Source organism: Fusarium verticillioides, chromosome 4 (assembly GCF_000149555.1).
Source record: "Fusarium verticillioides 7600 chromosome 4, whole genome shotgun sequence".
Taxonomy (NCBI): domain Eukaryota; kingdom Fungi; phylum Ascomycota; class Sordariomycetes; order Hypocreales; family Nectriaceae; genus Fusarium; species Fusarium verticillioides.
In genome coordinates, this window is record NC_031678.1 from 2,667,919 (window position 1) to 2,678,403 (window position 10,485).

The window sequence follows — 10,485 nt, forward strand, 5'->3', positions numbered from 1 at the left end:
TGTCCTGTCTCTATCGTCATGTCTCTTCTGTAAAAGGCTTCTCGTAGACATCCAGGTCATCCCAATGTTCGCCCCACGGTCTTTTTTGTTCGCTGCCAAGAGTTCTGTTGGAGTTTCACTGACAAAGAGAGGACCTTGATGTTCACCCAATCCCCCACGCTAAGTGAGGTCGCCTTTCCCAGTAGCTATACATAATAAGCTTAAACGTCCGGAGTTTATTCTTTTCCTCAGCATCATTCAAACTCGTATGCAAATCTCCATCATGGCTCGTGTCAAGAGTTTCTTCGAGAGTCGTCGTGCCACTATGATCGCTGGGTCTCTCCTCTTCGTCGTTGCTGTCTCTGCGACTGCGAACCCAGGGGCTGTCAAGAGACAGGCATCTGCCACTGCGACCAAGACTGGCATCGACTTTGAGAGCTTGACGGGCTGTCATATGCATGGCCCTACTCAGTGCGTGCCTCCTTTATAGCTATCGCAATGTATACTGACAATTCAGGTTCTGTATGGATGGCTCGGACGAGTATCAGATCGTTCTCGAGGCTACCATGACTAAGAGTCCTCCTACTTCGTACACAGACTGCCACAGCCATGGTTCAGACACGTACGTTCCCTTTTCGTACCATTCTGGCGCCGCTAACTGGCCAGATACTGCATGAATCCCAACGGCGGAGAAGTCCAGGTCCTCGTGGAAGGTGCTACAGCCACTTCCAACACCGCCAAAGAAACTGCTGCCGCGAAGGAGGATGAGATCACTGCCGTTTCAAATTGCCACATGCACGAGGCTTCTCTGTAAGTTCGCTATTCCACGATTGATAGAACATCCGCGCCTAACAAGACCAGCTACTGCATGGGCCCTAGTTCAGCAGAGTACTACGTCCAAACCACCATCACCAACACCCAGGAGTATCCCGCCCAACTCACAAGCTGCCACAGCCATGGCGAAGAAACGTACGTTCCTCTGCGACACTGTAGACTCCCACTTACAATTTTAGTTACTGCATGTCCGACGATGGCGAAGCTCCCATCATCCCAGCTGCAGATGTCGAATCCGGCAAAGCAGACCCTCAACAAGAACACTGCCATTTCCACGCAGGCGTCGAGTCCGTATCCCCTTCGTCCCCCCGAAAACTTGACTAACGCGCGACAGGCACTGCGTCGGCGGTAGTAATGGCTCTGAAGAGGGCGGTACGCGCGACTGTGGTCGTAAGGACAGAGACTACAAGATCGGCATTCGCATAGGAATGTTGTTCGTCGTTCTGGTCGCAAGTGCCGTTGGTGTCTTCGGACCGATCCTCATGTCGACCTTTGTTCCCGTTAGATCCAACATCGTCCTCACGATTCTCAAGCAATTCGGTACTGGAGTTATTATCTCGACTGCCTTTGTTCATGTACGTTCACCTAGTTTCCTTGGAGGCATGACTGATCCTTGTAGTTGTTTACCCATGCGTCCATGATGTTTGGCAACGAATGTGTGGGCGAGCTGCTCTACGAAGCTACCACTGCTGCTATCGTCATGGCTGGTCTCTTCATTTCGTTCCTTATAGAGTTCTGTGTTCAGCGTGCCATGCGATGGCAGTTGACCAAGAAGTCCGAGACAGACTCGGACAACTTGTCACCTAAGGCTGTGGCGAAAGCCGAGATGGCCAACATTACCATCATGGAAGCTGGTATCATCTTCCACTCGATCCGTACGTCCGTCTCTCTTATCATATACCTCAACTAACGTCTTCAGTCATCGGCATCACCCTTGTTGTAGCGGGAGACTCCTTCTTCATCACGCTGTCCATCGTCATCATCTTCCACCAACTCTTCGAAGGTATCGCCCTCGGTACACGAATCGCCTCTCTGGGTTACGGCCAAATGCCCCTTGCTCTGGGTCACTCCCACTCGCACTCTACACCATCCCCAACCATTGAACGAACCGGAACATCTGCTGTCCCTCTGTGGAAGAAGCTCGTCCTTGCTTCTGGCTTCGCCGTGGTCACCCCTATCGGCATGGCCATTGGTATTGGTGTTCTGAACGTCTTCAACGGAAACGATCCTGCTACCTTGATCGCCATTGGTACTCTGGATGCTTTCTCCGCTGGTATCCTCGTCTGGGTTGGTCTGGTTGAGATGTGGGCTCAGGATTGGATGCTGGGAGGTGAACTCACCGATGCTGGCTCCCTGACTACGATCCTGGCTCTGTTTGGTTTGGTTTGTGGCATGGTTCTCATGAGCTTGCTTGGAAAGTGGGCTTAAACGGTCGGTCGTTAGAATACATGGAGAGCGCGAGGCGACGCCGGTGACGTCCATCGCAGCAGTTAAGAAGATCACTCATTAGAGATATAGACACAAGCAGCATACAGAAACAGTATACAGCAATCAGTTCTCTTGCACACTTTGTCGCTGTCTGTGAGCTTAGTTACTTATATTTCCGGACTTCCTCAACGGCGATGTACTAAATAAGCAATCGAACTCAATCCGCAGCGCCTTATACTCTGCCGTGATCACTCTCATCCCCCATTATCCTAAGCTCAACCTTCTCTCTAGTCCCTCTTTGCGCGCGCCGCTTGGATCTTCTTGGTCAAACCTCCAATGCCAAAGAATATGCCAATAACCGTCTCATTCACCCAATTAGGCAAACACGACAGAATCCAAGTCTTGGTCGCCATGCCCCCTGCGTAAAACCAGTCAGGCGTACCCCCAATCAACCCGCCCAGATATCCCTCACCCTTCAACGCAGCAGTCACCAACTTCTCCGCATACCTCTCCGTCGGCATCGTCGCCGTGCGCTGACTGAACGTCAATCGTCGCTGGAAAAAGTCATTGATGGGCATGTACAGAGAGTTGGGCGGCAGAGATCGATGCGTCCGGCTGGCGATGTTGGATCGCACTGTTCCGGTGACGGCGACCATGACGCGCACGTTGAAAGGCTTGAGTTCAAGACGGAGCGCGCGTGACCAGACGTTGATGGCGCCCTTGGTGGAGGAGTAGATGGCGCCGAAGATGTAAGGGACGAGGGTGGATGTGCTGGAGATGTTGATGATGAGACCGCGGGCTTCAATTAGGAGAGGCGCAAAGGTTGAGACCATCTGGATGGGGCCGAAGACGTTGACCTCGTATGTTTGGCGAACATCGTCAAGATCTGTGTCAATGGAGGGGATGGTGTGAGTTCGGCCACTGGGGAAGTCAGTTTGCGCCATATACTGAGTGAGCTGAGGGGTGAAATTACGCATTGTTCACGAGAATGTCAAGGCGGCCGCCTGTGAGTTCGGAGACCTTCTCTTTGCACTCTTCTATGCTCTTGGCAGAGGTGATCTCAAGAGGCAAGACGCTGACGCCGGGCTTTTCAAGGTCCTTGATCATGTCTGTGTTTCGCACCGTCGCAATGACATGGCAGCCTGTGAGAGTAAGTTAGTACTCAAATGAATTGTCCAAGATGATTCAACTTACCCTGACGATGAAACTCATTAACAAGAGAATGGCCGATACCTCCAGGCGAGCATCTACTCTAATCAGCTTTAATCCTCAACAAATCTAGAGGTCAATTGCTTTTACCCAGTGATGAGAACGTAAGTTTTTCTTTCGGCCATTTTGCTGACAAGTTTCCCGATTCTGACAGAGGATGTAAGTTGATTCGTTGAGCGTGTGAGCACTACAATAATCGTGGTGTTGAAGCTTACGATTGAGGTCTATTGAAGCTCTTAAAGTAAAGTGAAAACATGTGAAATTGGTCCGAGCTGTTTCCCCATTTCCATCTCATGCCGAGACCCGCTGTGGATCACGATTTGGGACGTTTTAGCCATTGAGGATCGACCTGTTCGCTGCCCGCGGGCTCGCGTTGGGAGCTGAGAGTTGTCACTATACCATTATCAAGTGCGAATGCGAGTGTCTATCTTAGTACAATGACTTTAGCTTAGCAGTAAGCCCGGCCTTAAGGCCTTTTATTAATTCCCCTTCTGTTATGAGACAGCTATGGTTGATGATAGAGGGTTCTTGATCTTTGAAGCGGGGAACATGTTGCTTCGTACACACCTACCAATGCTACCCTGTACTTTGCAATACTGAGCAACAAATGCGCATCGTTTATGAACCTTTGATTCAAGTAGGCTGAACATGAACTACACATATAACCTTCACGTACTTCTCTTCAAACTTTTAGAACAGGCCTCTGTGTCGATAGTAATGGAAGCTAAGACTACCTTCAAGCTTAAGATGAAGGTCCCAATGCCAACTTGGTGAGATTTTATGAAGGATCATCGATGGGATGCAGATGAACGGCAACGGAACAACCTGGGAGCAGCCGAGGTTTGAAGGATCAGATCGCATGACCAGGGTGAAGCATTGGATCTGAGTAGCATCAGGATTGCGTAGTAGACAGTCTCATTGATATGTGCATATAAACGCCGATTCAACATGCTGCGTAGAAACATTAGACCTTGCACGAACCTACAACATCAGACGGGCGCTTTGTCGGACTTGTCGGATTCGAGACCTTCTGAACATTCCGTCAGAAAACTTAAATGCTAATGGATGCCAAAATGGAGACTTCCAGCTCAACCTTGCAATGCGATGACAGTAAGAAGATGAATGCAGACCAAGTGCCGACTTGGAGCCGCATCTTGTTAATACAACACCGGAATGAACGGACACGGCAAGATATCATTTGAAGAAAATGGACTTCGCTTCGCATTTCTTTCGTCGGCAACAACAAACTTTACCTGGATTGTGAGAATCTTCATTTAACGCCTGCACTACTCCGTACCTAAAGCATGTAGGCCTTAAACCTTATCGCACAAGAAAGGAGGCAGACTTGGGGGCCAGCCCTCAAGCTTTGATAGAGTGCCTGCTAGAGCAACGACGTTTCAAAGACTGGTGCAAATAAGAATGGACAGTTCGCTACCGTTAAAGGCTAGAAACGGTCATGTGAGGCGAGATAAGAAGACACTGACAGTTCTGAGGCAGTATAGTGTCACCTGGGAGAATCTCTTATCGTAGGATGCCTCTAAGTGAACGTTGAAGGCATCAGAAACCAGCGCAATGGCGACAACTTCGAACAATCACTTCAACAGAGAACAAAATATGATGAAACCGTCAAATATTTACGCTAAATAGCAACCAATATGATACATCCTGTACCATCCAAACTCCACGAGGCTATAACCTCATCCATACCCATCCAGAACCATTATTCCTTCATTCTTTTATAAAACCATTAATCCCTCCATCCCGATGATATTGACGAGTGCGAAGAACTCAAACGCGATCTATTATTTGCCCGCGGATCAACAGGTGTAGAATCCATCTCAACCGCTGTACCTGTACCGTCCATCTCATAAACAGGCGCTGGCTCAGGCGGCAGCTCCACCGGCTCAGGAGGCTTATAGAATCCAGCATTTGGATCGGGTGTCCCCATTGCTTGTGGCGGCGAACCCGCTGCTGACCACGCTGGTTTCGTCTCGGTAGGCTGGTACGGCGAACCATCGCGGTTCTCGTAGTTGGGCAGCATGGGGTGCGATTCTTCGGCGTTCTTCCTGCGGCGCGCCATCCAGAACCACACGAGTAGGCCTACTACCGCTGCACCACCAACTGCTGCGCCAACGGCTACTCCCGCTGTGGCGCCCGTTGACAACCCCGTATCCTCATCGTTGTTCTTAGCGCTCGTCGTGGTAGCAGCAGCAGCTGTGTCTTTCGTGGTACTCGCCGAATCGGTCGCCGTTGCAGAAGCAGTCGAAAAGGTAGCCGCATCAGTAGCCGTACTCGCACTCGCACTCACACTCGCACTTGTACTTGTACTTGCACTTGCACCCTTCTCCGCCGCCTCCTCAAACTCCTTCTTGGTGACCTTCATTGGCGTCTGCGAATTGGAGCACGCGGTGTTCATGGTATCGTACGTCTCGTCCACATCGCCGGGCGACTGCTTGCCGATGCACGCAGCGGACCCAAGGATGAAGTCATTGTTGTAGTTGCCAAGACCGCAGAGGCAGTAGTTCAGCTCCTTGCTGTCAGCGCCAGTGCACGAGGCGTCGTCGGCGGCTTGGGAGAGACATTGCTGCGCGCCCTTGGGGTAGAAGTCGAAATTGTTGTCGAGAGCCAATGAAGGCGTTAGGAGGAGGAGGAGTGTGAACCAATGCGACGCCATGTTCGATGACAATGGGACTGGATGCGTGTTGTTGGTTGGCCTTGAGGCAGACGGGAACCTGGTTTTCAGCTGAAAAGCCACCCCAACCAGGCTAATTATGCAAAACAATTGCTGATTGATCAATCATTCAAAAGCCGGGATAGATAATTACTTCAAGAGACAAAACATTAACAGTTCCCAGCTCGTATCGTAGCGAATGACAGAAAAAAAAATGAGAAAGAATAACGAATGGTGATGTTTTGTTTGAAATGTTCGATGGGATGATGCATAAAAGAGGAGAAGGGAGGAAAAAACAGGGGGGGAGAAGAAGAACGGAACCGGGTTCTGGGGGGGCCTTTAGTGTCTAAATTATCGGAACCTCTAGAAAACTATGACGGAATTAGTGGAATAGCACCCTGCGACTATGAGCTGTTTGGTTTGGTCTGATTTAATTACACTGGTCGATCCTTCAGTCAGCACCAAACCCGTCTCAGCATGAGGCGTGAGCAACAATCGGGATCGACCCTCCCAAGCCCCATCCATCCATGGCGCAGTAAATCGCCTGGAGGGAGCCCTGATTGGTGATTTTCGGGCTAATTTTAGGGTGAACAGGCCGGATAATCATCAGCCGGGGGGGCTCTGTGGCTTGTGTTGATGTCGGTTTCATGACAGAAGTTGAATGTGAGAACCAAGATAATGTCAGTCATTCATGATAAATGGATGATATGCTTATCCGTGGCAATAATATTTATCATCTGAATTGATTGATCATCCGTCACAGCCCTACCGAACTTCAAGGCTTGGCAAAAGCTTAGACTAACGTGAGGCGATCTCCAACGGATGGTAACGTTGTAGGATCCCGATCAATCAGCCTTACCTTTTCTCTGAGCTGAGCTGGCATGTGGGTTTCTAATGCATCCACCAGGATATTGATTGACTCTCACAAACAAGGGTATCATTCTGCTTCTACATTTCTCCATTTTTAAAAATACACCAAATTCCATATCTCACTTCCGCCCCGCCCCGTCTTACAATCGACTGAACACCTTGCCAAAAATCTCACGAGCCTTCAGCAGGTTCAGCAGACATATCCGCTCGTTGTCCAGATGAGCAGAGTCGCTCGACTGTCCGCAAGGTAGATGAGCTGCAGGAGCTCCAAATTCTTTCTCCAAGAATCTTATCGCTGGAATGGAACCACCCTCGCGGATGTAGAGCGGCTTACGGGGTTTGCCAAGCTTGGTCTTGACTGACAGAACTTCTTCCTCCTTGGACTTTTCTGCCTTTTCGGGCTCTGGTGTAGCTTCACCTGATGAGGGCGACGTTTCGAAACACTCATCCCATGTCTCCAGGATGGCCTTCTCCAGTGTCTGGAAGATAGCATTGGTAGGGTCTCCAAGCCATGGTTCAGCTCTGTTGTCGACGTTGATGGTGAGTTTGTTCTGTGACTCAAGCTGAGAAAACTCATTCTCAAGGAACTTGACGAGTGCTTCAATCACGCTGCCCACTTCTTGTCCTGGCACCATGCGCAGACTGATGTGGGAACTTGCATGACTGCTTACTAGACTTCCATCAGGACCAGAAACCTTGTACCGGTGGAGTGTCAGATTGGGCTCGCGCCACCTTGCCATAAGCGACTGTTTGAGCCTCTCCTCGGGGCCCTTTTCAGGATTACTGCGGATCAAGATCTGGGCAATATCATCGTACCGCGCTTCCTCCTCAGGTGTCACCGGAAGAATGCCATCGTAGAAGCCGGGAATCTGTACCCGGTTACCAGGACCCTTGAGCTTGCCAAGGATCTGAGTGAGGTCTGAAAGAGGCTCATTCATCATGTAGGAGCCGTCGACACCCGAGTGGATATCCGGACGGGGCGCATCAACGCAGACAGTTGTGTGTAAAACTCCACGTAGGCCGTACGTCAAGCACGGGACTTCGTCGTCTAACCAGTAACTGTTGGCAAGCAGAATATAATCCACTTCGCCGATCAACTCTTTGTTCTTCTTGACAGCTTCCTCAAACCCTAAAGATCCAAACTCTTCCTCGCCCTCAATGAGGAAGATGACATCGTTCTCCAGTTGCTGGTTCTCCATCAGATCAGTCACTGCGTACAGCGCAGCGATGATGGGACCCTTGTTATCACTGACACCACGACCATACAGGTAACCGTTAGTTCCTTGCATCGTGAATGGGTCAGTCTCCCATTTGCCTTTACGACTGTCGGCGGCAACAACATCATAATGGCCATAAAAGAGAATTCGCTTCCGTCTCTCAGCAGCTTCCTTCTTGGCTGAGAAATGGGCGTAGACGACAGGGTTGTGGTGCTTCTCGGTGCTGAGTAACTCAACGTGACCACCGAGACGTTTGAACAGCGCACCGAGGTAGGTAGCTCCCTTGCGACAGTCTTCCGCAAACTCGGGGCGAGAAGAGACTGTCTTGTATGACACGAATTCTCGCAGTGACGATAGCAAGAGGTTGTCTGAGGCCTGTGATACTTCTTTCTCTTTACTGTTGCACTTGTCCATGTCTATGGACCAAATCGAGATATTATCATCGTTGGCACCGGTGATAAAGTATTGCTTGTTTTTGTAGTTCGTGACAGCCGATGCAAGGACCTTGCCCTGGTGAGCTTCCCATCTCAGGAGGCACTGATACTTCTGGGGAACGGTTCCAGAGGAGGCATGCTGGTATTTGCCGTAGTGGGTGGTACTGTATTTCTAGAAACTGTTAGTAAAGGGTTGTTCCTGGTTGAAAAGAGTACTCACACTGGCCCAACCATTAGTTGCGGCAGTCCACAGATATCCCCAGCCCATTTGTATCGACATGATATCGCAGTTGTGAGCCTTGATAACCCTCAATCGCTGCGCAGTATCGAGATCCCATAATTCAACGATACCGTCAAGCTTGCCAGCGTACAGAAACGAACTATCAAGTGCGAGGGACAGGACAGACTCGCCGTCGTCAGAGCCCAGTGTCATGATCTCCTGAATACCACCGCTAAGCTCCTCATCATCCTCAACAGTATGCCCAAGACTCCAAAGCTTGATTGTGCCGTCACCCGCACCAGAGATCAAGACATCATCGTCAGTCCCAACATCAACTGTTGGTCCCTTGGCCATGAGCATACAGTACACATACCCGTAGTGTGCAAAGTTTCTAACGCAGCCTGGATGCATCTCGAGAACAGTGTGTGCTTTGGGTATCAATCCCCATCGGTCGTCGTTTCGTCGAGGCGTACTTGCGCCGCCACCAACAGCTTTGGAGTCGAAGAAGCGGTGATTTCGTCGATCAGGATGCTGCTGTGACTCGGGGGACACGCGAGCTGTAACGTCGTTGAGGCCAACCCATTGAATGGTGGTGTTTTGTGCACCGATGTATAATGTCTCATGTTGGGGGCTGTATGCAGTACAAAAAATATCGCCGACATCGTAGGAGCCGTAAATTTCGTAAAGTCGAGTCAAGGTGCTTGGATCCCAGACATTGATGATGGGGTCTCCAGCGCTGGAAAACAGGAGTGACGCATCGGGCGATAATGATAAGGACAGGACACTGCGCTTGTGGGCTTGAACACGGCGGACTTGGCGGAATGTGTCAAGAGACCATGCTACAATCTCTCCGTCTTGCGTACCGGCGTAGATCGTCTCATGCTGTGGACTCACGGAAAGGGCGAGGACGGTGCTTGTATGGGACAAAGAATGGACGAGGTCAGGGCTTGTGGCGGGATCTTCAGGGGCTTCGAGCGGTGAGAGGATCGGAGACGAGGGGCCTGGTGACATTGTCGGTGATACCGTCCGTGAAGGCATCGTGAGGGTGTCTGGAAGCTGCTGTTAGCTTGGAGGTCGGAGCAGCGGTGGAGGATCTCGAGAGAGGGGTAGACAGGTATCTCGAAGAAGATGGTATGCCGAGTGATTGTTTGCGAAAAGGCAAATCAAAATGAAGGTATGTGTATCTGATGCTAGGAACGCACTCTCGATTATCACCAACTCGAATACAATGATCTGTGGTGTTGTGGATAAGCAAGATAACAAGAGTCAGCGCTGAAGCTCCAGCGCCGAGACCGCTCAGAAATTGGGTCAGGCAGGTATGACGCGATTGCGCAATCGCCAAATCCAGGGTCTCTCCCTATTCTCCCTTGCAAAAAGACCACGAAATGAATCAAAGCTTCAAAAAAGCACAGACAAAGCCGCTGAGCCCGATTGTGTCATTTTTGGTTGAGCATTCGCAATTGAACCCTCTAGAGTGTTGAGATTGTCTCTGCATTGCTGGTTATCATGGGCGAATACGCCACAGCCTTTTGCCATGTTGGAGCGTTTATTGGGAGAAATGAAGGAAGCACAGACCGTTTGCCCATACCTAGTCGTGTACATATACATACTACTCCGATGATC

The 10,485-nt window shown here is 50.3% G+C and overlaps 4 protein-coding genes across 6 annotated transcripts in view; 1 reads left to right on the plus strand and 3 right to left on the minus strand.

Annotated features, from left to right (window-relative positions):
- Positions 1 to 247: 247 nt before the first annotated feature.
- Positions 248 to 2,241, plus strand: FVEG_12047 (hypothetical protein; the record flags this gene model as incomplete). The annotated part of the gene is made up of 8 exons (XM_018901375.1): positions 248 to 450; positions 497 to 601; positions 646 to 789; positions 841 to 948; positions 993 to 1,100; positions 1,148 to 1,388; positions 1,433 to 1,688; positions 1,733 to 2,241. 8 exons carry the CDS (start codon positions 248 to 250, stop codon positions 2,239 to 2,241), a joined length of 1,674 nt encoding a protein of 557 aa, XP_018759854.1.
- On the minus strand, positions 1,763 to 3,698 carry FVEG_12046 (1-acylglycerone phosphate reductase). Its single transcript, XM_018901374.1, has 4 exons — positions 3,541 to 3,698; positions 3,436 to 3,488; positions 3,215 to 3,383; positions 1,763 to 3,162 (listed from the first exon to the last, which is right to left on the minus strand). Exons 1-4 carry the CDS (start codon positions 3,573 to 3,575, stop codon positions 2,529 to 2,531), a joined length of 891 nt encoding a protein of 296 aa, XP_018759853.1. The 5' UTR covers positions 3,576 to 3,698; the 3' UTR covers positions 1,763 to 2,528.
- A 1,352-nt stretch (positions 3,699 to 5,050) lies between these two features.
- FVEG_12045 (hypothetical protein) lies at positions 5,051 to 6,493 on the minus strand. Its single transcript, XM_018901373.1, has one exon. It carries the CDS (start codon positions 6,122 to 6,124, stop codon positions 5,198 to 5,200), a length of 927 nt encoding a protein of 308 aa, XP_018759852.1. The 5' UTR covers positions 6,125 to 6,493; the 3' UTR covers positions 5,051 to 5,197.
- Positions 6,494 to 6,995: 502 nt separating this feature from the next.
- The window catches only part of FVEG_12044 (hypothetical protein), a 4,415-nt gene continuing 925 nt past the window's right edge, over positions 6,996 to 10,485 (minus strand). Inside the window, exons 1-3 of one of the 3 annotated variants that reach the window (XM_018901372.1) lie at positions 10,065 to 10,420; positions 8,863 to 9,911; positions 6,996 to 8,814 (exon numbers count right to left, since the gene is read on the minus strand). In XM_018901372.1, the coding sequence (XP_018759851.1) occupies positions 7,132 to 8,814; positions 8,863 to 9,900 (2,721 nt within the window). In that variant the 5' untranslated portion in view covers positions 9,901 to 9,911; positions 10,065 to 10,420 and the 3' untranslated portion in view covers positions 6,996 to 7,131. Of the gene's footprint in view, positions 8,815 to 8,862; positions 10,421 to 10,485 lie in introns of those variants that run through there. The other 2 variants (XM_018901370.1, XM_018901371.1) reach the window with 2 other exon arrangements.

Bases quoted from the DNA above. Each gene is read 5' to 3' on its own strand.
- FVEG_12045 (XM_018901373.1), bottom strand. From the start codon at position 6,124: ATGGCGTCGCATTGGTTCACACTCCTCCTCCTCCTAACGCCTTCATTG.
- FVEG_12046 (XM_018901374.1), bottom strand. From the start codon at position 3,575: ATGGCCGAAAGAAAAACTTACGTTCTCATCACTGG. The intron at 3,489-3,540 runs GTAAAAGCAATT...TGATTAGAGTAG, and splicing joins ACTTACGTTCTCATCACTGG to ATGCTCGCCTGGAGGTATCG. The intron at 3,163-3,214 runs GTAATTTCACCC...TGACTTCCCCAG, and splicing joins GACATTCTCGTGAACAATGC to TGGCCGAACTCACACCATCC.